The sequence below is a fragment of the Gekko japonicus genome, unplaced genomic scaffold (genome assembly GCF_001447785.1).
Source record: "Gekko japonicus isolate JY-2015 unplaced genomic scaffold, Gekko_japonicus_V1.1 scaffold588, whole genome shotgun sequence".
NCBI classification, from domain to species: domain Eukaryota; kingdom Metazoa; phylum Chordata; class Lepidosauria; order Squamata; family Gekkonidae; genus Gekko; species Gekko japonicus.
Genome location: NW_015167071.1, coordinates 1,153,235 through 1,177,016, shown reverse-complemented (window position 1 = coordinate 1,177,016; position 23,782 = coordinate 1,153,235). Strand labels below are relative to the sequence as shown.

Here is a 23,782-nt window from a genome sequence, read left to right as displayed (position 1 = left end):
GATGTACCTTGTGCTAAGTGGATTTGCAAATAGTATGATTGGAACAAGCATCAAGATGCCACTCAAAGCAATGTCTGCTTTTTATCTCTTTCCCCTGCCCTTTGTGTGTTGTTACTTACCTATCCTGATGATACTGGAATTATCTTGTAATTGAAGTGTTGTTTCTGGATTTTAATGTAATTGCACTCCTGCCAAAAGGTCATATATGCATGGGAAAAGACACCATTTATTATGATTGGAAAACGGCTATATACTTTTTGTGCTTAGCTGGTTTTCTACAAAACTATTTGGAAGACCACAACTTAGAGCCACAAAGGATTTCCTGGGACAGCTCAACATTCTACCTCTCATCAGACCCCTGATCCCACTCATAGGGTTGCCAACCTCCAGGTAGAGTCTGGATATCACCTAGAATTACGACTGATCTCCAGATGATCCCCTGGAGAAAATGGCTGCTTTAGAGGGTGGACTCTTTGGCATTGTACCATGCTGATGTCTTTCCCATCTCCAAACCCCATCCTCCCAGGTTGTACCCCCAAAATCACCAGAAATTTCCCAACCCAGAGTTGGCAACCCTGCTCACTCTGAAGCAGCATTTTGGGCTGCAGTGGGACAGAAACTCAAGAAAGTGACTGTCTGCAAAATGGAAATACTTTCTCTTTAAAAGTATCGCCACATTTAGAGCCGTTCCCATTGAATATCCCACTTTAGCCAGCAGATGGCACCTGATTTCATACTATAGGAAGAGTCTATGGTTAGGTCACCTGACCCAGCCCTCTGTTTTTCTTCTTCCTGAGAGAACCTTGCGTTCCACCTCCCTCAAAGTCTCCAATCGCCATCTTGGAGGGTTGTTTACATTGACCGATTAAAGTTGCCAAGGTCTCAAAGGTCTGTAACCGCTTTTCCTTCTACTGTAATCCATTGCTACTGTTAGCTCAGCCCCCCTTCATCCCGCTTCGTTCAATCGCTTGAGGGGGTAGGGCATCCCCTCCCCCTTCCCGCTTTAGTTTGTGGGGGCTTCGCAACAGGGCTCTGATGTCTCGCTTTAACTTAAACTCACTCATCCGTCTTCAAAAACGATCCAGAAGGTCTCCCTGGGATCTCGCTAGGCATAGTAGAATCACCAAACCTTCATACGCTTGTCCCGCAGGTCGCTTCGAGTCCAATACTGGGAATCAGGGCAGGACCTTCGGGGCAGAGAGTAGCCCCCTTGTGCCAGCTGATGGCCGGAGGTAGGGCTCTCCAAAGCCCCCTGGCTAGGAGCCCATTGCACGCTCCCCCATGGATCCCATTGCCTATGGGCTCCATGGGGGAGCGTGCACGATCACACTCCCTCCTAATCCCCGATTCATGGCACACGTCTCTTGGAGGAGCCAAGAGACGCAGTCATCGCTGAAGCGCCTTAACCGGAAATACCCCATGCAATTTTCCTGTTGGGGGCTTTGTGTGGGTGGAACATCACTCTCTAGTAGAGTTACCATTCCCCAGTTGGGAGCAGGGCATCCCACCATTTTTTGGGCTTCTGCCCACCACTGGCCAGCTGGCTGGCGAGAGAAAGCCTGGCCCCAAACAGCAATGTTGCCAGAAATAAATGCAACACGCTGACATCACACAGAAGTGACGTCAGCATGCTGGGGGCATCTCATGCGGATGCTTTTGTTTTGGGGCAAAACTCTTTGCCCAAAAACAAGAGCACTGCCATGCAACATCCCCAATGTGCTGACATCACTTCTACATGATATCAGCACATCACAAAACTCCATCCCACTCCCAGAAAGTTCCCTCCCACCCCCCATCAGTGCAGCATTCAGACTTGGCAACCCTACTCTCCAGTGAAGCTGATGGGCTACAGATTTAGGACAGACCAAAGTGAAGGACTTCTTTACTTGACAAGTAGTTAAGTTATGGGATTCATTGCCAGTGGACATAGCAATGACTCCTAGGATAGATAGTTTTTAAAAGGGGATTAGACTGATTCATGGAAGATAATTCCAACAATGACTCATGGGAACTTCCATAATCAGAAGCAGTAAACCTTTGAATACTAGTGCTAGAAAGCAACATTTGTTTGTTCACACACACAGGCTACTGGTTGGCCACTGTGTGAAACTCGATGTTGGACTAGATGGACCACAGACCTGATCCATTAGGACTGTCCTTATAACATTATTAGTCTGGTATATTAATTTGATATCTTTTGTGTTGTTGCTAATCTACACTAGTTGTGGCCATACACATGGTTGCAATGTATATCATTGTGAGTTTTAAAAAATTATATACACACACACACACTAGAAATAACGCGTTTTGGAAATAAATCCGAAGAGCTCTAGAAAGAGGCTCTGGGAGAGTGCCAGGGCCTTGAGAACTCAGTGTTAATTTGCTGTAGCGACTTCCTCAAACCTCACCCTCTCCCGGTTCCACCCCTGAAATCCCCAGGAATTTCCCAACCTGGAGGTGGCAACCCCATCCCCTACCAAGCTAAATATCAACGTACTGATATTTGCCCCTCTGACTGCAGCTGACTTCTGCCCTCCCTCCTGGAGATCAGTTGTAATTCTGAGTGATCTCCACCCCTCACCTGGAGATTGGCAACAATGGTTCCCCAGGAGGAAATGGCTGGTTGGGAGGGTGGAGTCTATGGCATTGTACCTGTCTGAGGTCCCACCCCTCCTCAAACCTCACCCTCTCCAGGCTTCACCCCTCAAATCTCCAGGAATTTTCCAACCTAGAGTTGGCAACCCTATCTCCATCTCAGCCAAGCATCAACCTGCCATTATCTGCCCCTCTGATTCCAGCTTTCCATCTCCTCCCCCCTCCCTCCTGGAGATCAGTTGTAATTCTGAGTAATCTCCACCCCTCACCTGGAGATTGGCAAGAGTGGTTCCCCAGGAAAAAATGGCTGCTTGGGAGGGTGGAGCCTATGGCATTATACCTGTCTGAGGTGCCACCCCTCCTTAAACCTCACCCTCTCAAGGTTCCATCCCTAAAATCTCCAGGAATTTCCAACCTGGAGTTGGCAACCCTATATCCTTCCCAGCGAATTATCAACCTACCTTTATTTCCCCCTCACTTGTTAGCTTTCCTCCCCCCCTCCTTGCACATGCAGTCTCTACTGTGCTCTGAAGCCCTGACTGCCACATCACATTGGATGTCATGGGGGGGGGGCATCTCAGCAGGGTATAAGGACACAGAGTCCATCATTTTCTCCAGGAGAACTGATCTCTGCCATCTGGAGAGCAGTTGTAATTCTGAGTGATCTCCAGCCCTCACCTGGAGATTGGCAACAATAGTTCACCAGGAGGAAAAGTAGTCTTTCTCTGCAATGGGGGCCAAAGCATCATTCTACTCTCCCCCTTTTGACTTGCACAACAACCCTGTAAGGTAAGTTAGGCTGGAAGTCTGTGACTGGTCCAAAATCACCCACCCAGCTTCTACAGCAAGAGCCTGGATCTAGCAGACCCTGCTCTGAAGCACTGACTGCTATGCCTAGGGTAGCCAACCTCCAGGTGGAGTCTAAAGATCTCCAGGTATCACAACTGAACTCCAGACAGCAGATCTCCCCCCCCCAAGAAAATAACTGCGTTGGAAGGTGGGCTTTATGGCATTCTGTTCAGCTGATGCATCTCCCCTCCCCAAGCCCTGGCTTCCATAGACTACCAGGAAATCTCCAGGAATCTCCCTACCTGGAGCTGGCAACCCTAGTCAGGACTGGCCGCAATGAGTTCCTCACAAAGGCCTGCGAAGGGTTTCCTTCCTTTTTCTGAATCAAGCTTGGTTGCCTACTGTGACGAAACGGGCTCCAGTTTACAACTCAACTGTTTGCCTCCCACCCTCATCTTGTGAGCGTATCTTACTCCTTAAGTTCACTGCCACCACTCACTGAACTGTCACTGCCTTTTTAGTGGGACAGTGAGACCCCTCGGGCCAAATCTCCCTATTTGGATATGGAATCCTCAATCTTTGGGGGATCCCTGGAAAGTTGGCAACCCAGGGGTCTAGCCTTTCCTTGCTTCCCTGGGCTACCTCCTCCATTTGGTATTGTGCAGAGCCTGGAAGACTATGTGGTCAGAGCACAACTCAGATTATTAGCCCAAATAAAAGAATTCATTTAACTATTTACACAATTATGGAGCACACACACACTAAGTTAATCAGGCAGAACTGTAGGAGTAAGCACATACTATGAACTAACAGGGCATAAATCAACATGGTTTAAACGCAATCCTCTTTTCCTACATACAAGATTCTCTACCTCTGGAGGTTGTGCGTTCTGGATAAGATCTCTCCTTGGACCAGCCTCTGGCTCTGCTTCAGCCTCTCTCTATTGCCCAAGAGAGCAGGGAAACTTCCATTCATTCCCCAGTCCAGCCGACTGGAGTGGCTGAATTTCTGCTGCCTCCCAGGGTTCTCCCACGTCTCTGGCTTGTGGCCTGGTCCGCACAGGCAGCAGGAGCCTTTCTTCACCTCCTTAAGGACAAAGACTGCCTCCTCCCTGGATGGGCTGGAGTCTATATTGATGCTGCCCCACCCCTTTTTGGCCTTAGGGCAGCTGGGAACTGTAGGCCAGCAGATGAGGAAGCCCCATTCAACCCAGTGAGTGATACCCCTGCAGGCCCCTCTCTGGAACTAGTAAAGGTTTCCCTTGCTCGAAAGCCAGTTGAATCCGACTCTAGGGATGCGGTGCTCATCTCCGTTTCAAAGCCAAAGAGCCAGCGCTGTCCGAAGATGTTTCTGTGGTCATGTGGCCAGCATGACTACATACCAAGGCACACAGAACGCTGTTACCTTACCACCGAAGCAGTACCTATTTATCTACTTGCAATTTCTTGCTTTTGAACTGCTAGGTTGGCAAGAGCTGGGGCCAGAGACAGGAGCTCACTCTGTCATGCGGCACTCGGGTCTCGAACTGCCAAACTACCCACCTTCCGGTCTGCAGTTCAGCATCTTAACCACTTGAGCCACCGCACTACAGTTCAATTAAACTTTATGGGGGAACATTTTAAGCAAACAACAACAGATGGCAGCCATCTTTCAAACACAGGTAACTGCCATTTCGTTACACCTACCAACAGCCATTAAGGGGAAAGTTAGTCCCACACAGGAGGCAAGCAGGAGAAGGATCTTCGTCAAGAGAGAAAGCTGTTTGCCAGTATTTCTGACAGGGCACAGTGGCTGAAGGGGGAGTGGGTGGGGAAGAGGAGCAAACCCAGCAACCGGCCAATGGCACATGAGTATTCTTGAGTGACGGCTGATGGGCCAATGGCTTAGGGAGTGCATTGCACAGTCAGTGGAAGAGCTGCAAAATGCCACTCCAAAACACAATTATATATAAGGAGAGATGTGTGTGTGTGTATGTATGTATGTATGTATGTATATATGTGTATCAAGTTTCACATATAGAAGTGGTTTACAATTATGATCCTTTTTGACTCTTTTTTGGTGGGATCCTATTTTTTTTAATGATGGCCTCCTAGGGTTTTCAAACCAAGAGACATTCAGAGGTGGTTTGCCATTGCCTGCCTCTGCATTGCAACCCTGGAATGTTTTTCGTGGTCTACCATCCAAATATTGACCAGGGCTGACCCTGCTTGCCTGAGGAGGAGGAGGAGGATGAAGAAGAAGTGGATTTATACTCAGAGTCTCAGAGTGGCTTACAATCTCCTTCCCATCCTCTCCCCCCACCAGACACCCTGTAAGGTAGGTGGGGTTGAGAGAGTTCTTGAGGTAACAGTTCTGAGAGAACTGTGACTGACTCAAGGTAACCCAGCTGGATGCAAGTGGAGGAGTAGGGAATCAAACCCAGTTCTCTAGATTAGAGTCTGCCGCTCTTAACCACTACACCAAAGATTGGGCAAGCCTGGGCTATCCAGGTCAGAGCTGATCTCAATTTACCAAGAGCTAATTATATTAATGGGATTGGCTTGTGCACACACACAAATGTGAACAATGGTGAGATTTGTGTATTCACAGTCCATTGTGTAGAACCTAATACCACACAGCAAAGGAACTGTAGTGTCCTGTACCTAGTTTTTCTGAAGCATTCAAGAACAGGATGTAGCAAATTCATGTTCAGAATAACAATGAGCACAGGGAGGTATAGATATTCCTTGTGTTACTCACTGTTGAAATGCTGCTACCAGTAGATAGAGAAAGACAGGTAGCATATCAAACTAAGAAAGCCAACGGAACTGGAAATGTGAAAAGGGGACAGTTGTCTTTCTACAGAATATTTGACATCTTTCAGATAGCTAAAAGAGACATCCTCTGTAGAATTGAAGTTTCTATGCATTGATTTCTAGAGCCTTTTACAATGGGAATGCTTTCTTACATGAGCCTATACTTCAAAGGTGAGATACTTCAATGTGTACTAGTAGTCTACCTTGTATATAGTGTCACACATACACGGGTTGAAATGACTAAGTTGCAGTGCCCTACAAAGAGGAGGTATTTTTTTCTGCTACCCATTGGTAGTGAATAAAGATACTCAGCATCTCACATGGTCAGTCACAGGAGAAGCAAACTATTGGATGATTAGCTAAAGGTGTTAGCACCAAAGGTAATGTATTGGTAAATTGAGACAGTTGTGAAGTTTCACTACGCTGTACAGTATGTGTAACTCAAAAGCCTCTGTGTGTGTGTGTGTTTAATTGTGAAAAAAATTCAGTTCCTAAATAGAATCCATAGTCCTGTCTCTTTGACATCTCAGCCTAAGACCCCCAAGAAGATCTGATCCATGAGTGATTTAATGCTACAGCAGACCTGCAAGCCATTAAAAGTGTCTGTTTGGTACCATATGTGCTGTGTACGACATTTCTAGTTAATACAGCTGCACTTTTAAGACTATTACCAGTATTTTAAGGTAATTTTGTCCATTTGCATGGAGAAGGAGAGACTGTGGCACACATGGAGATTCAAACTGAAGTATTTTATGTAAGGTAAATTGTAAGATCTAGGTACTTTTGCATCTAAATTATATCCTTAGGGTGGTATTGTCACTAGCGCACTTCAGCAAAGTTTGATGTGTTCTTGATTTCAGTTTGACATCACTTTTTAAAGAGGTAAGTTAGGGTAACATTCCAAGATGTTTTATCGGTTTCTATCCAACCCCGTGCTAATCACTTGAGCAAGGCGTAAAAAAATAGGGGGGAAATGTTTTGTTCCTGCAGCTTTTCAACATTACCGCTTATTTTATTATGAAACAACATAAAACAGCAATATGTTATCTTGTGGCAATTCTGTGATCAGTATACAAGCAGGTAAAAAATCTTGGCGGAATTAAAAACTCCATTGGATGATCTAAATCAGCTTCTTCCTACTTAATACATGTTTCGACCCTCAGTGTGCAATATAGAGACTCTGTTTAATTTTGTGCTACTGATGTCTGTTCACCTTTTCCACCTACCCTTTCTTTTAAAATTTCTTAAAATTGATCTATTAAAATGGCCCTGGGAGTGCCACTGGTGTGACTCACCTTAGAACTGGGGTCCTTAATGTGGTCCCTGTGGGTGCCCTGGTACCCTCCAGCACCTTTCCTGGCACCCATCAAGTAGAGTTGCCAACCTCCAAGTGGAGGCTGGAAATCTTCCACTGTTATGACATTATACCACAGGGCTATTGAACTCATTTGTCACAAGGGCCAGATCTGACATAAATGGGACTTTGTGGGGCCAGGCCATGCATGTCACAAAATGTAATGCCAGGTAGCACAGATAAAAACTTTATAAAAGATACAAACACTGATCTGGGGTTTGAAGCAAGCAGCCGCTTGACACCTTTCTGGACCTTATTGCTGCTTCCACCCCAGGTGAAAGGAAGCCAAGCCAAAATTGTGCCTTTTTTCTTGGGAAAAATATTAAGAAGGAAAAGAAGTGGCTCCACTTTCAGCTCCGGCTAGTGAACTGGCTCACTATTCAGTGCCTCTCACCCCCTCACACCAGCCAAGTTGCAGTAAAAGTAACACAGACTGAAGGGCCGTGGAGGTAACTTTCATGGCAAGAGCCCAGGATGTTGGGGGCAGTGATCGGCAAAAGCCCCTGGAGTGTGATCTGCAAAAATGGGACTCCTTCAGTGCCAGTGAAAAACCAACCTCAGAGTTTTTATCTACCTTTCTTCTCAGCAGGGGGCTTGCAGGAGGCAAATGAACCATTTTTATTTCAGTTTGGTTATATTCCAGCTGTAGAAAACAGCCCACAAAGAAGTTACTTAAAAAATAAAGGAGGGAGGGAGGGAGGGAGAGACAGAGAGAGAGGATGTGTATACGTTAAAAAAAACCCCATCATATTCTGTGGGAATTCTTCCTACGCCCCATCTGACCTCTCATTTCCAAGCCAAAGACATGCAAATGTCTGCAGAGTGAAATTGCAGAAAACAGATTACAGTATCGGAGTTGCAAGGGCCATTGAAGCAAATGGCTTTATTCAGACTGAAGTGATATCTTCCCTCCCCCACCTTCTTTTGTATCCATTTAGGGCACCAGGTCTGTGTACTCTTTTGCAAATGAAATGGCCTCTCTTTCAAACTCCCCTTTTCCCAGAGCAATCATTTAAAGCCTACGACTTGGGTTTCAAACCAGCAAAAGAAGAAGGGGTGCCAGCAATCTATAAACCTTGGTCCACTCAGTAGAACTGAACAGCTCCAGAAATCCATCACAGTATCTGTACTGAGTTGGCTCTGGAGGATAACAGAAAACAGGTATTACATGCAGATGAACTTTCTTTGGAGACTGTGTGCAAAGTCTTCAGTTTCAAGAACTCTAGGGGATTTCTACAGCCTAGCGATCTGATGAGAAGGGCCATGGCTCAGTGATAGAGCACCAAGCAGAAGGTCCTGGGTTCAGTCTCCAGCATCTCCAGTTAAATAGATCAGGTGAAGTGAAAGACCCTGGAGAGCTGCTGCCAGTCAGAGTAGACAGTATTGATCATGATAGAACAATGGTCTTAACTCCAGGGGTCATTTCGTAGAAAAAGAGCTAGGGGAACTCATTTGCATAACTCATTAGCATATGCCACACCCCCTGACATCACCGGAAGTGAGTCATAAGGCCACGCCCCCTGACATCACCGGGGACCTGCAAGGCCGGCAGGAGTGCGAGGAAGCCCCGCGAAGGCCCTCCCTGACCCCAGGCAGGCAGGGATGGGGAGAGGCAGGGAGGAAGCAACTTACCCACCCTCTTCTCCTGCCTCCTCCTGGCTGAATGAGGGCCGGAAACGGGGCGGCCGGAAGCAGGGGGTGGGGCTTCGTCATGTGCCCCGCCCCCCGTACCTCACCCGGGGGAACTGCGTTCCCCCGCGTTCCCCCCCGAAATGACCTCTGCTTAACTCCATCCCTGTTCACATGGCACAGTCAATATGCAAAGATCCTGCATGTTCATTTATTTGTAAGGGCCAAAAGTACAGTTGCATACAGACAGAAAAATAATGGCAGCCCCACCAGAAAAAAGAAATTGCCCCACAAGCTACAAAATCTTGGCTACAGGCCTGGAGCTGCTTCTCCTGCCCAGAGCTACCTTGTCACTAAAAACAGCAAAGCAGCAAGGAGGGTTAACAGTGGAGACCAATATGGTCACTCCCAGAGCCAAGAGGCAACCCTGCATCTCCAAGCTGGGAGGAACAAGTGACATACACATGTCTGTGGCTAACAAAGGAAATCACTTGACTCGAGCAGAGAAAACCCATCCTGCAGTCAAAGTGGAAGAGCTGCCCAGGAACCATTTGTTGGCTGTAGCAACAAGAGAGCTGACCAACCCCACTGCCTGCTCCCCTTGTGGCCGACCAGCCAGCCGTCTGCCTCCCCATGTCACCTTACCTCTTTGGCTCATCGTCACCACCAGCCCCCAGATGGGGAGGCCAGCAAACGCTCATTTGGGGGGGCCCAGACAGCTGGAGGGCAGAGATGTTGATGGGGAAGGGGCCGGACTCAGCCTCTCAAGGTGGGCGAGACTTGCAGTATGGCTTGCCAGTCCAGTCGGGAGTCCACCAAGGGGACAGAAGTACAAAGTGTCAAGTCTGCCTTTGGCCCTCACTCAGCTGAGGCCAGAAGAAGTGAAGAGAGGACTGACGTGGGAAAGAAAGACGCTGTGCTTTGTAGAGCTGGTGCTGGCATGCTGAGAAGCCAGTGCAGCAACAGCCTTTGGCCGGAGTTCCATCACCACTCTCCACCTCAGGAGGGGAGGGGACAGAGAGCGTGAGCTGCGGTGGAGCTCTACCTTAATTAATAGGGGGCTCCACCACTAAAACCCTACTGCTGTCTATGACCCTGGTTAAATGCTTTCAAAATCAAGACATACATCATCAAAAGAGGGTGTAACGATTCCTTGTTTTTGTGTGTGTGTGTCTCTTTAAAAGTTTGGTTGCATGGCTGTGGTAGATAGACTAGAGTGGTTGAAAGAGGCAAGTGTGGTATGATTAGTGGTTGACAGAGAGGGGGAGGGGTTTTGGAAGTGAATCTGAATGGATGAGTATGTGTGTCAGTCAGTAGTTTCAGTTAGATGTTGACAGTTGATATTCAGTTAGTAGTTAGACAACCAATTCTTGGGGAAGCAGTTATAAGCGGACAGCTGAGGTAGTTCAGTGAGAAACAGAAGGAAAGCTGAGTGTATAGGAAAAAGTAAATGAAGGTTTAATTGAAGACAAGTTATAGGAAAGGCTGTATGTCCTGATAAACTGGAGAGAAACAGTGAACATATATGACCTTGAGTGAAACAAGTGTTACAAAGTTACCTGAAAGATCCCTGTCAGTGAGGGATAAGATTGTGTGATACCAAAGCAATTGTTCATCATTTGTACATTACTAGTTATATTGTACAACCCTCTTATTTAGTAGTTATTTCAATAAATCCTCTTTCATCCAAGTTTATACCAGCTCTGAATGAAATACTTCCCAGGACCACATAGATCCCTGTAAGCCTTAAACTTGGTCTACCAAATTAAAAAGAGCAACAATAAAAGCATAAAGGTTTGGAAATCCTTAAAATTTCCTGGTGGCAGCCGTATATACCCAGTAAAAGAAAATAAAGAACACTTTTAAAGTGAAACTTGTCCTCCCCAATAAGGAGGACGTCACATAGGGTTTCTTAGCTAGCTCAGTATGTATATACTTATTTTGTGTGTAAGCAAGAAAATATTTTTAAACAGTATGTTAATTTTAAAAGGCATCCTGTTAAACAGAACTTCTGCCTGAAATGTGTAACAGATATGTTATCAGAGTTGTACAAAACCTCACTCCCTAATATTTTGTGGTTGTCGGGTTGTCATGGATTCCTGGCACCGGTAGGGGGTGGGGGTAGGAGTTACTGGGAGCAAAAAAAAGGCCTAGGCTTGGGTTGCCAGTGATGCAGTGGCATCACTTCTGACATGCACCAGAAGTGATGCCATCACCTCAGCATGACATAGGGACACTCTGGGATTTGGTCAAAAACTCTATGATGGAAGTAATTTTTGCCATATAGTTTTTGCACAAATACCAAAGTGTTCCTGCAGCACCAGTGATGTGATGACATCACTTCTGTGTGCGCGCCAGAAGTGATGTTGCTGTGTTGCTGGCAATGCAGGCCTAGGCCTACTTTTGCTGACAATAACTCCCTGAACAGCACCAGGGGAGGGACCCTTGCGCAGGAGATTTTCTGCCCCCCCCCCCAAGCAGGAGCCTGATAAGCCTATGTGGTTGGCTCTTCCTCCTTTGGCAGCCATTTTGTGATTGGCTATACCTCCTACAGCAGCCATTTTCTGGTTGTGTCTACCACCCTGTATCAGAATTCCAAATATGACTATAAGCTCAGAAAGTCTGATGTGCCTAGAAAGTCCAAACCACTTATGGCTCTCTCTCCGATGGCCATAAACTAAGTATGTTTTTGGATAAACATACTTGGATAAAATTTCCCTCTGGATTTTAGGATTCCACATGCTTGCCAGAACAGGACTCTTGTTGCTGGAATCTAGTATTCTTCTACAGTCATACTTTAGGAACGTGCTTACCAAAATGAAGTAACTATAAAAATAAATCCATCAAAATAATTATTTGTGAGGAGCTTTGAGAGGAAGGGGCTATTGCTTTGGTTTGTTTTTTTCCCTAAAGATTCTTTTGAGCATAAAAGTAGCTTTGTAAAAATGTCATTTTTACTGTTTTATTTATTTGCTTTTATACTCCATTGAAGTGCTGGTGCATGGGGGATGCACAGGTTCCAATGTCGATTTAGCTATACAGTTCATCTGGTGACCTTGAACTGTTCATATGCTTTTAACATAACTTCGTTGGGTTGTTAAGAGAATAAAATGGTGGGGAGAACCTAAGGTTGCCAACGTCCAGGTGGGGCCTGGAATGACAACTGAACTCCAGACTACTGAGATCAATTCCTCTGGAGAAAACAGCTGCTTTGGAGGGTGGGCTCTGAAACATCATATCCTACTGAGGTCCCCCCCTTCCCTAAATCCTGCCCCTCCCGGGCTCTACTCCTGATTCTCCAGGAGTTTCCCAAACTGGAGCTGGCATCCCAGGAGAATCATGTGTCACTCAGAGATCAATGGCGGTAAGTGCAATACAAATGAAATAGACAGACAGGCATGACTATGAGATGGCAAAAAACAGAACAATCAGTTTTATTTTATTTTATTTATTTATTTTTGAGATTTTTATCCCGCCCTATCCAGTGGCTCAGGGCGGCTCGTATGTAATAATAATCCTGCACTTTGCTCAGCTGGATTGCTTTTAAAGCTATTTTTTATATTTATCAATCAGAAACTAATACTGTTTTCTCAGCTTTTAGAACGTTTGCACTTCTTATCTGCAGGCACACTCAGCTATTAGGAGGCAAAAGAGAAATCCTATGGAATAAAATTTGAGCCACAACTTTATTAACGTTAAAATAAAAACTTGCAATCAGGGGTAGCGTCCCTGCGTCATTGCCCTATATGAGTGATCCACGCTTCTTCAGGACAGTTATAAAACTACCCCAGGTTCATTACAGACATGGTTTATAAATAGGTTGAGGAAGCCTTCCCAAGCCACTACCTCCTGGCCATACAGCTTTGTTTGGATAGTTGAATAATCCTGAATAACCTCTTTGAAGTGATGTCTCAGGGTGCTCACTAAGGTGACCAGTCCCCAATCCCTCTTCGCCCGTACTGTCCCTGCCTAGACAAGAATCAATTTATGCTTAGTCCCCTTTATCCCACCTATTATGGGTAACTTCCAAGCAGATCCCTATAATGCATCTCCAGGAAAACCATACCCCTTCTCCAAGAAGTGAAAGCCATCAACCTATAAATGTACATGCATCGGTTTCCAGCTACAGTGACCACCCATTTCCCAGCTCCATTAACCTTCTCCCATTGCCTTATCCAAGACTTTTGTAATGGGAGAATCAAGCCGGACTCACTTTAGAATGCTTGATCAAACAAGGAGCACACCCAGCCATCTCTTTTTAGTTACTTCATAGGGTTGTTGAGACCAGGGGTCATTTTGTAGAAAAAGAGGTGCAGGAGCTCATTGGCATAACTCATTGGCATAATTTATTTGCATATGCCTCACCCCCTGACATCACCGGAAGTGTGTCAGAAGGCAACACCCACTGCAATTTACCTGGCTGCTTCTTGCTCCTTGTGGCCCGGGGCTGCTGGGAGCAGGGGGCGGGGCTTGTTGCATGTGCCTGCCCCCTGGGCTCTTTACTGCTGGAGCTGCGCTCCTGAAGGAAATGACCCCTGGTTGAGACAATAAAATATTCTTGCTGAGCCTGTCTACCCAGACACTTGCCTGTGCAGTACTCTGGATCACTTTCACCAAGGTGCAGTATCAGGAAAAGAGTAGGTGAGCAGTCTTAACTTGACTGATTAGAGTCAGCTGAGTACACCACATATCTTTTACCCAAAACCATTCTGTGATGAAGCCAAACTGTACTCTCGTTCTTGAGCCAATTTCAAATTACTCCTTTTGCTCATACCTGTCATACTAATGATAGCATAACCGCATTTCACTCAGCACAGGCTAACCACATAACACATACATAATGCATGTGTAGGTGACAGAAAGGGCTAACAGCCCTGCCACCATCAAAGAAATGTTATATATACTGAGGTTTCCCTTGAGCCCTACATGTTTGTGATAAAAAGCCTCTTCACGCTTAATTTAAAATGTGAAACTTGAAATGATGTGGGGGTTTTATTTGAACAGCATCATCTCTGAGCTTCTATACAGAAAAAAAATCATAAGCAATATCCCTATTTATTTGTTTAATTTCATTTTGTTTTTCATAGACAAATACCCCCCAGCCTTTCTTGTTGCGGATAATAATAATAATAATAATAATAATAATAATAATAATAATAATAATAAATAATAATAATACTTTTGATTTATTGATCGCTTTTCCCACACACCTGTGGGCTCAGAGCGATTTACAGTTACTCCTGACAGTTGGACTAACAATACTCATGGGGGATAGGGGAGAAAACATACAGTATATTTTTAATTACACACACATTGTAGCTGACCGGGGATTCATCTGCGAGCTGGATCAGTTGTGTTCCGACAGCATGTATTCTTGTCGGCTGGCTGATGACGTCAGGGCTTCTTGATGTCGCGCTGCCACACTGCCACCACCTGGCCGACTCGCTCCACTGCCAGGTGGCATTTGACTACAATATGTAGCATATTGTTTTGGAAGAACTTCTCCTTGGATCATCACTGACAGGCACAGACTAGAGGGGATCAATGATCTGATGATATCAGGCAATGACCTTCCTCACAGTATGTTACAAAAAAATCCACACCTTTATGTATCTTCTTTTTTCATAAAATTCAACACAGGAAGTTGTGAACCATTGCATATCTGCAAACACAATGGTGCTGTGCCCCTGGAATGGAAATCTAAATCTACGATTAATGCATTAGAGGATTACCCTTTCAATTAAATGGATTCAGTTGTAAAAAACTACTTACAACCTGTGCTTTGTAACATAAATTAAAAACTTTCTGTCTTAACCAGTATGTATGTACATGTAGACAGGGTACTTGAGTCTCAGTATAAGTAGATTTCTCCTATTAGGCCAAAACATTTGTGTTAGGGATGTGCACTTGAAGGGGGGGAAGTATTATTTGAATCTGGCCCATAGCTATGGTGGGGCTTTTCGGTGCTCAGCCCCCTTTCTTAAAGTTTCCACACTTGGAAAGCCTTTTTAAAAACACTATTTTTTTGGGGGGGGGGGTTGGCCGCACTTCATCACACCAACTACTTCCACTGCCTGTTGCTGCTGCCACCTGTTGTCTCCTCTCCACAGGGGCTGCTGCAACTGAAGAGACTTCCCTCATCCAGCCAGTCAGCCCCCGCAGCCCACTTTCGAGTGGGTAGGGAGCTGGGCTTGTTGGGAGGAAAGCAAGAGCTGGGCAGGAAGGGCTGTGTCTGGCCAGAACTGGGACCATGACGGGTGGGCATGGCTGAGGGGCCGAGTGAGGCCCAGAGTCAACTGAGGGAAGGGAGGCACCAGTGGTAGATTCGTGCTGGGTGGAGAGACTCAAAGAGACTCAAAACTGAGAAGAGCTGGAGGATCCCGTTGCCACCGTGGGGGAAACGGAGGAGGAGGAGGAGGGAAAGGCAAAGAGACCAGAATAAAGAGCTCTACCACTGTGGCTCATGACCAGGGGACAGACACTTCCTGCTTTTTAGGGGAAGTGATCAACGTAAGCGGGGCATGGCTGGACTGGGGGAAGAGAAGTGCTGAGAGGGCTCTCCCCGGCTTCTTTTGCCTCCCTACGGCAGCACTCATCCAGCGCAGCCTGGTCAGCCTGGCTGCCCAGGAGACTCCAGAAGGCAGCCTGCAGCAGGACTGTGTAGGCTCACAGGGAGAAGCAAATAAAGTCTACCCCCCTGAGCAGTGTCCAGTGAGGCAGGCGACTCTTCTCCCCACACCTTGTTCCAAATCCAACCTGCTTTCTTCTGTATGCACTTTGTACACACACCCCATTACTTTGGTTTAAGCCCCCTTTAATAATTAAAAGCCCTCTGGGAGGGGGGGAATCCTAGCTATGAGCCTGTTTTGGATTCAGATTTTAGGAAGGGCATCAGTACTGGCATTCAGTGGTGGTCAGGTCCCCCAGGACTATTCCAGGATTTAGCCCCTCCCCCATATTCTGAAATTACTTAAAGTCTATTACTCCCTCTGGGAGGCCTTTTGGTGGGTTCTTTTTCAACCAAATGATACCAAACTGGCAGGAGAACTAGTGTTGCCTGTCCACTAAGACTCCCCAAGTTCCAAGTGAATTGGACTATGGGGTCTAATTCTATGAGCTGCTGAACAAGATTCCCCCCGGCCATCCTTCTTGCAGAGCTGTGGACTGGGGGGGGGGGGAAGGGCCCCACCCCCACAGAGAAGGGAGGGAAGAAGAAATAACAAATGATACCCACTGCTCTGCAATTATTCCCTATGGGGGACATTTTTGGTGGGGCTGGAGTGGCTCTTTGTAACCAAATAAGACCAACATTGCAGGAGAGCTGGTGCTGCCTGCCCACAAAAGACCCCCCCCCCCAGTTTTCAAGCTAACTCAACCAGTGAGTCCAATTCTATGGGCTCCTGAGCATGGTGCCCCCAGCCTTCCCATTTGTAGAGCTGTGGACAGCGGGAAAAAGGGGCATCATCCTCACAAAGGAGAAGGATAGGAGAAGGAGCCGTCCAGACTTGCAGCTTTTCTGGAGGATGCACCTTGCTTGCACTGGTTCAGAGCAGCTCTCCCTGGACCATTGCCTGGGAAATTCAGAGCACCCAAACATGAAAAACTAAATTGAATTTTTCCGGGGAAGGGGGGGGGTGTTGTGTGTGCTTTTCATGATGCCTAAGAATTCTGGATTTGGGTAACCGTTCCAGAAAATCATGGTAACGGCTGGAAACAACAATTTCCATGTATTAGTTGCTGTAGATTTTCCGGGTTGTCTGGCCATGGTCTTGGCATTGTAGAACCTGACACTTTGCCAGTATCTCTGACTGGTATCCTCAGAAGTATAACACAGAAAGATGGAGTACTTTCTGGGTCAAGTTGAGAAGAAAAATGGTAGGCAGGTAATTTATATCTACTCCAGAAGGTGGGGTAAGGCTGTGTCATTATCTTGTAGGAGTTCCCCAGACTATGAACATGCTAATTGACAGCTTTCCTGAGGAGGTTCTTTTGTACATGGATTGTTTCCTGAGGAGATTTCCTGTTTCCTGAGGAGGTTCTTTTGTATGTGGATTGGCTGTTGAAATTCTAATCTTATCTGTAGAGCTATTGTTAGATGTACAGCATTCTGTGTTTTTCAGGACAAGAAACCATGCCCTATTTATTTTTAAACTCTCTTCTTTCCTGTTGAAGTTGTGTCTATGTTTATGAATTTCAATGGCTTCCCTGTGTAATCTGACATGGTAATTGGAAGTGTTGTTCAGCCTTTCAGTGTTTTGGAACAAAATACTGTCAAACAGAACACAAAGTGTCATGGAATGAGCTTATATATAACTTTAATAGCAACTCTTTAGTATTTCAGGCAGAAGCACAACCAATCAGAGGCTATGCTGGGCAAGTGCCCCATCTAGCGCCTCCCACTTTCTAAAAAAACACTTGGCCGGCACCAGGAAAGGTGTTGGAGAACACCACTATGGGGATCCCTGGCATAGACTGTCTCTGCCTAAGAATAGCTAAGAATTCCTAATTATAGGAATGGAGACTATGTACAGGATTGGGCTTAGACCCAACATAGGTGCAAATGCCGGGCAGATTTAAAGGGCGTGATCAGACGACAACATCTGGGAAGCTCACCGCAGCCGTCCTCTACCTGTTCTGATCCTCTGCAGAAGCGGAGTTAAAAGACACCAGGGGAAATCCAGTGGTAAAGGGGTTGCGACGGGCCACGGACGGACTTTCCCATGTCTGATCGTTCCAGCGTGCTCTCATGGCGTCTGGATGTTCTGATTAGGCCATCCCGACTCCGTGCCATTGTTTTCCCCCCCTTTGCAGTATGCACATCATTTCAAACTCCATAGGGAGCCCTCGGTGTGGAGGTGCGATTCATCAATCCCTCGTTTAAGTGCATGGGGGGAAACGGCACAAAAAAGGACTCACCCACAGTTGTGTCTGATCACAAACTGACAAACTGCGCCTGCAGCTTCAAAGGGAGGTGTGATCATGCAACTGCGGGTCAAATTCCTCTGGAGGAAATAGCCTCCCCCCCCCCCATTTTTTCTGGCATGCGTGACCACAACCTAAACTTTGTGTATTGCAATATACCATTATAATAATCTCTTAATAAACCCCATTAGGCTAGAAATTTGGACATATGTATCAAAGCAAATGTTCAGGATCAAAGGACTAGAGACTATGGTACAATTGCCTGTTTGAAGCTAGCAGGCCCAGAACTGTTTCTTGTTTAGAGAATACAGGTGGTTGGAAGAAATGAGTCTGGCATGGTATTAAACAATGCCATTCTGTTTTTATGACCTTCTCAGAGCTCTGCATTGATTTTTATTGAACGGCAGTGGTGGTGCTGAGAAACAAAAGTTTAAATTATAACTTAAGAATTGCTTTGCTGTATCAATTCCTGCATTTGTTCTAGCATGCTCTTTCTGACTAGCCAACCAGATGCTTCTGAAGAGCTAACAAGTGTGGCATAGTGGATGTTCTTTGTACATCCCCAGCCCCTAGGCATCACACATATGCTCTTGCTAATTGTAAATATTTCTTTTTTGCCACCATGGCCTTTTTATTTGCATTTTTTTTAAAAAAAATGGTTAATCATTATCATATATTTATTATTATTCGTATTTCTATACCACCCTCTCCCAGAGGGCTCTGGGAAATGTATAACATAGTTTAAAACACCGTTTTACAGGCATATATAAAGTTTAGTCTCAAACCTATTTAAATTAAATCTTAAAAACATTCTGATGGTGTAATACCAAAAGCAGTAGTGAATTCTACATTAAATTACAGACCCAACCAGTTTTTTCCAGGTGTAGATCTCCTCTTTTTTAAGCTTACTGGCCCACAGTACCCACCACTAGCCTCTAAATTCCTTTTTTCTCCTCTTTACTTCAACTGCTCTGAACTTGCCTTGTCCCATAAGAACATAAGAGAAGCCAATGCTGGATCAGGCCCATCCAGTCCAACACTCTGTCACACAGTGGCCAAAAATACCAGGTGCCATCAGGAGGTCCAGCAGTAGGGCCAGGACACTAGAAGCTCTCTTATTGTTGCCCCCCCAAGCACCAAGAATACAGTGCATCTCTTGCCCTAGACTGAGAGTTCCTATCTATACCTTGTGGCTAATAGCCACTGATGGATCTCTGCTCCATATGTTTATCTAATTCCCTCTTGAAGCGGTCCATGGTTTTAGCTGCCACCACCTCCTGTGACAGTGAATTCCATGTGTTAATCACTCTTTGGGTGAAGAAGTACTTCATTTTATCTGTTCTAATCCAACTTCTCAGCAATTGCACTGAGTGCCCACGAGTTCTAATATTGTATTGAGTGTCCATGAGTTCCCTAGACTGTGTGAGAGAGATTCTCCTTCTGTCTCCAGTGGCAGCCATTATATGCACATTTTCCTTTTGAACTTTCCTTTCTCTATAGATGCTACTCTTAATGTTGTGCATTCCATGCATCAAAGTACCTCTAGTGTGTTATATTGGTGGGAGGTCATGGAAACATGCTGCCAAAGTAAGGGGAATCCTGATTATTGAAGTTCACCTGTAGTGAAAGAGAAACCATACCAAACATGCGGAGAGCATGTGGAGCACAAATACTTTTGTTCTTGTTTCCACAACCCAGAGCAACTGTGACTATATGGTATACTGAATATAGTGTGATGTTAAATTTTGGTTTTGATGGATTTTATGTATTTTATTTTATGTATTTTATTGTATTGTAAGCTGCCTTGAGTTCTGTATTAGAGAAAGGAGGCTAATAATTATAAAATAAATGTATAAATAAAAACCTGACAAAATGCAGGTTCAAATGCCTACTCATCATTTAAGTTCACTTGGGAACCTTGGGCCAGTCATTACCTTTTGGCAATGCCATAGGGTTGCCAAGGTGATCGTCGCTGGGAGCGGGGGGCTCCCGGCTGGTGTCTGGTGCGTGCGTGCGCACCGCACGCACATCACCCGTAAGTGACGGGAGGACGCCAGGCACGCTGGGGGCAGGGCCATGACCATCCAAGGGAAAACTCCCTTGGATGGTCGTGGCCTCGCCCCCAGCGTGCCTGGCGTCCTCCCGTCACTTCTGGGTGATACGCACGTCGGGGCGGAGTTCCCCTGGGGCCCGATCTGGTGGCGCCGGAGAACGGGCCTCTGGAGCGAGGGTTTCCCCGCCCCCCAGGGGGATTTGGGATCCCTACAATGTCGTGTATGCCACCTTGGCTCCATGATGGAAGAAAGGTGGGATGTAAATTTGAGAACAAAAAGTTACACAACAATTTTACACTCTCTGTTATGTATCTGGTCTCTCAGAAAGAAGTGTTCACCACAAGTAACATAAAAACAACTTATTTATTCAGCCATTTTGAACATAACCTTTTACAGAAACTGCATACTCTTATCACCTCCTCTTGTCTACCAACAAACTGCACTTCAGAGATAATCCGTATGTTACACTCTCCCCTAAATCTGCTACAATATTAGAAATTGCTAGAAAATGATAAACCCTGCTATGAAACAATACAGGATGAAGTACTTACAAAGAAGTTAACTTTTTATTTTAAGTGCATGAACGCTTACTGGCGTAACGCTGACAAATTCAGTAAAAAATGGCTAATATTCTTGTTTTATATTAATGAGGTCCTGAGCAAAGATAAGTGTTCTGTACACAGTCAAAGTGTTTGCCTGTATCATTTAGACAGGATTTTTTAAACATAACAGCACAGATGGAAGTGTGTGATTGTGATGTACCCACAGCTCAAAACAGGCTCTAAGTCAGGGATCCCCAACCTTGTTGAGCCTGCAGGCACCTTTGGAATCCTGACCCAGTGTGGTGGATGCAGCCACAAAATGACTACCACAAGAAATGCAGCCAGCCACAAACTGCCTGCCACAGCTTCACTTCAATCACGCAATGAAGATCCTTGTGCTGTGGTGGCAGCAGCTGCCAAAGAAACATTTTAAAAAATCTGCAGACCTAATCAAATCTCCAATAGCCAATCAGATGCCTTGCTAAGGAAAAGCCCCACCAAGTCCTACCCACTATCTAAAAAATACTTGGTGGGCACCTGGAATGGTGCTAGTAGGTTGGGGACCCGTGCTCTAAGTAGTTGTTTGCTACATGAAGGAACATATGACTATCTTTGATAGGCAGGGGTTGAGGGAAAAGTGAGAAATATTGCTTCACCCTACAGGCTGTACACTATGCTGAACTTCTTTCCCTTGATCCATGCCAATAGGGAATCCTGTGAACAATGGAACTAGGTGAGCAGCTCAGATTATTGGTTAAGGGGGATAATGGGATGGTTCAGGGTCCTGGGAATAATTCCAAAAAAGAAGTAAAATTTCCAGTTGCAGAGCCAGTCTTGACTTGATCACTGAAGTGAGGCTGTATCATGACATTTAAATTAATGCAAATCGGATTAATGGGATATCCAGTCCAAAGTGGGAAATGAAATGGATAGGCTTACTCTATGGATGCTGTATTTGGGAGACAATATTGTGATGGGTTTTCTGCTGGTGTGAAAAGCGCACTGATTAATCACTTGGGGTTCTTGATTAATGAGCTGATGGCCAAGCACAAGGTATCTCACCAGTTAGTTATTCTTCTTCAGTTAGAGTCTGAGTTAGGTGCTGACTTGCTTCTTCCCTGTTCCATTGCCTTTTGTCTTGATAAAAGCTTTGTCTGATGCAAAATAGAGAAGCTGGTACCAACATCAAGATGGCAGGGAGGGGGCAAAATGAAAGCAGTCCTGCAATGCCAGAATGAACACTATGATCCTGATGCCATTGCAGCTGTACAAAATAGTAATGTACACTCTCAGTGGCATTTCTGTGCAATCAGCTTGTAAGGGTGTCAGTATGTTACTTTTTTCACACAACTGCCATTATCACTTCATTGCTTACATGTGCAAAATTGCCATCAGATAATACATGATGTGTTGTATGATATATGGCAACATATGCCTAAGAACAAGCGTGAGTTCACATATGCCAGTTTCCCACTGATCCACTGCATTATCGATATCGTGTGTGTCAAACACTGCAATCCCAAGCAGATGTCGATGGACTTAGAAGGGTGTAATTATGCCCAGGATGCCAGTGTAAAAGTACCAAATGAGATTAACATAATGCTTTGAGATGAGGACAGCTTATATATTCATCTGCAAATTGTCAAGTGATCAGACGCCTAGGGAATGTTCTACATGCATTTGTGAATAAGCTGTGAGACGTCTGACTGTGGGATATTACGTTTACTTACCCTGATACTAGAAGTGCAATTTGTGCATTGAAGCATGATGCTAGGCACAGATATCTTCTTGATCAAGGTCCATGCTCAAATAGGATGGTATGTGGATAATTTATTGTACTGAGTCCCCATACTCTGTACCTGAGGTTGAATGTAGTTCATCTCATTGGTGCCAAACACACACAGAGAGACAAATCCAGGACCTACAATTCCCTCATTCAAGGCATGGTCAGCACAGCACCATTCACTAGGTACAGGGACCCAGGCCTGATAAAACTTCATAATAAAGGCTGTAGTTCTACAAACTAGTGACAAACTATGAATAAGCCATATTGAGCTCAGAAGAATTATTGAAGTTACTTCTGCCTAGGATCATATCAGGCCTCTCCGAGTGCCGACGGTTTTTCTTTGCTTTAGAAAATGTTTGAAAAATTGGCATTGGATCATATCAGGCCTCCTTGAGTGTAGAAGGTTTTGCTTTGCTTTAGAAAATGTTTGAAAAATTGGCATTGGATCATATCAGGCCTCCTTGAGTGTAGAAGGTTTTGTTTTGCTTTAGAAAATGTTTGAAAAATTGGCAAAGGCTGGTACAAATCTCAAACAGCCTAGACTCTCTCAAGCTACATGGTTCTAAGAGGCATCTCCATATTGAAAGTGCTATTGCTGCCGTCTCCATCATTTTATTTGTAATAGTGTCCTTATGTGTTGTTGTTTCCTAGCTCTACGTACAAACTACCACACTTACTATATCCATGAACTTAAGTGCTTCAGTGGCCCTGGGGATGCTTTACATGCCGAAAGTGTACATCATCATCTTCCACCCTGAACTAAATGTCCAGAAGCGGAAACGCAGCTTCAAGGCAGTAGTGACAGCAGCAACCATGTCATCGCGACTTTCACACAAAGCTAGCGACAGACCCAATGGGGAAGCAAAAACAGAACTTTGTGAAAATGTAGACCCAAACAGTAAGTAGTTTCGCACTTGTTACTTTTGTCACAGGTCATGGCAGGGGCAGTTTGAAGAGGTGCCTTGTTTGTAAAGACTTCATAAGCTCTTATCTCCTGTACCGAAAATTACATATAGATGTCTAAAGAGATTTTATCTCTGTGGGGTATCCTTTTCATGACATTTATTCTTTCTCCGCTGCTCTTTGGCTCTTTCCAGCTGGGAGCAACCCCCTGGTCTAGTCTTGAAAACCGCAAGTGATTCCTCCCTCTTCCCTGCCCTACTCTTTTAGGAATAACTTTCTAAGAGTGCAATCCTAAACAGAGTTATACCTTCTGTTAACTACAACAGTCCTAGAAGGGTTACCTCAGCTAAGGATTGCACTCCGTTTCCAGTAGTGTTCTTTAATATTGACCCCAGCACTTTGCATTCATAGAT

The 23,782-nt window shown here is 45.3% G+C and overlaps 1 protein-coding gene across 1 annotated transcript in view; it reads left to right on the top strand.

Annotated features, from left to right (window-relative positions):
- Positions 1-23,782, top strand: part of GRM7 (glutamate receptor, metabotropic 7) — a gene marked incomplete at its 5' end in the record, with an annotated part of 458,890 nt that overhangs the window by 428,283 nt on the left and 6,825 nt on the right. The window contains one exon of the mRNA XM_015412693.1: positions 23,118-23,364. Coding sequence (XP_015268179.1) covers positions 23,118-23,364 — 247 coding nt within the window. The remainder of the gene's footprint in view (positions 1-23,117; positions 23,365-23,782) is intronic.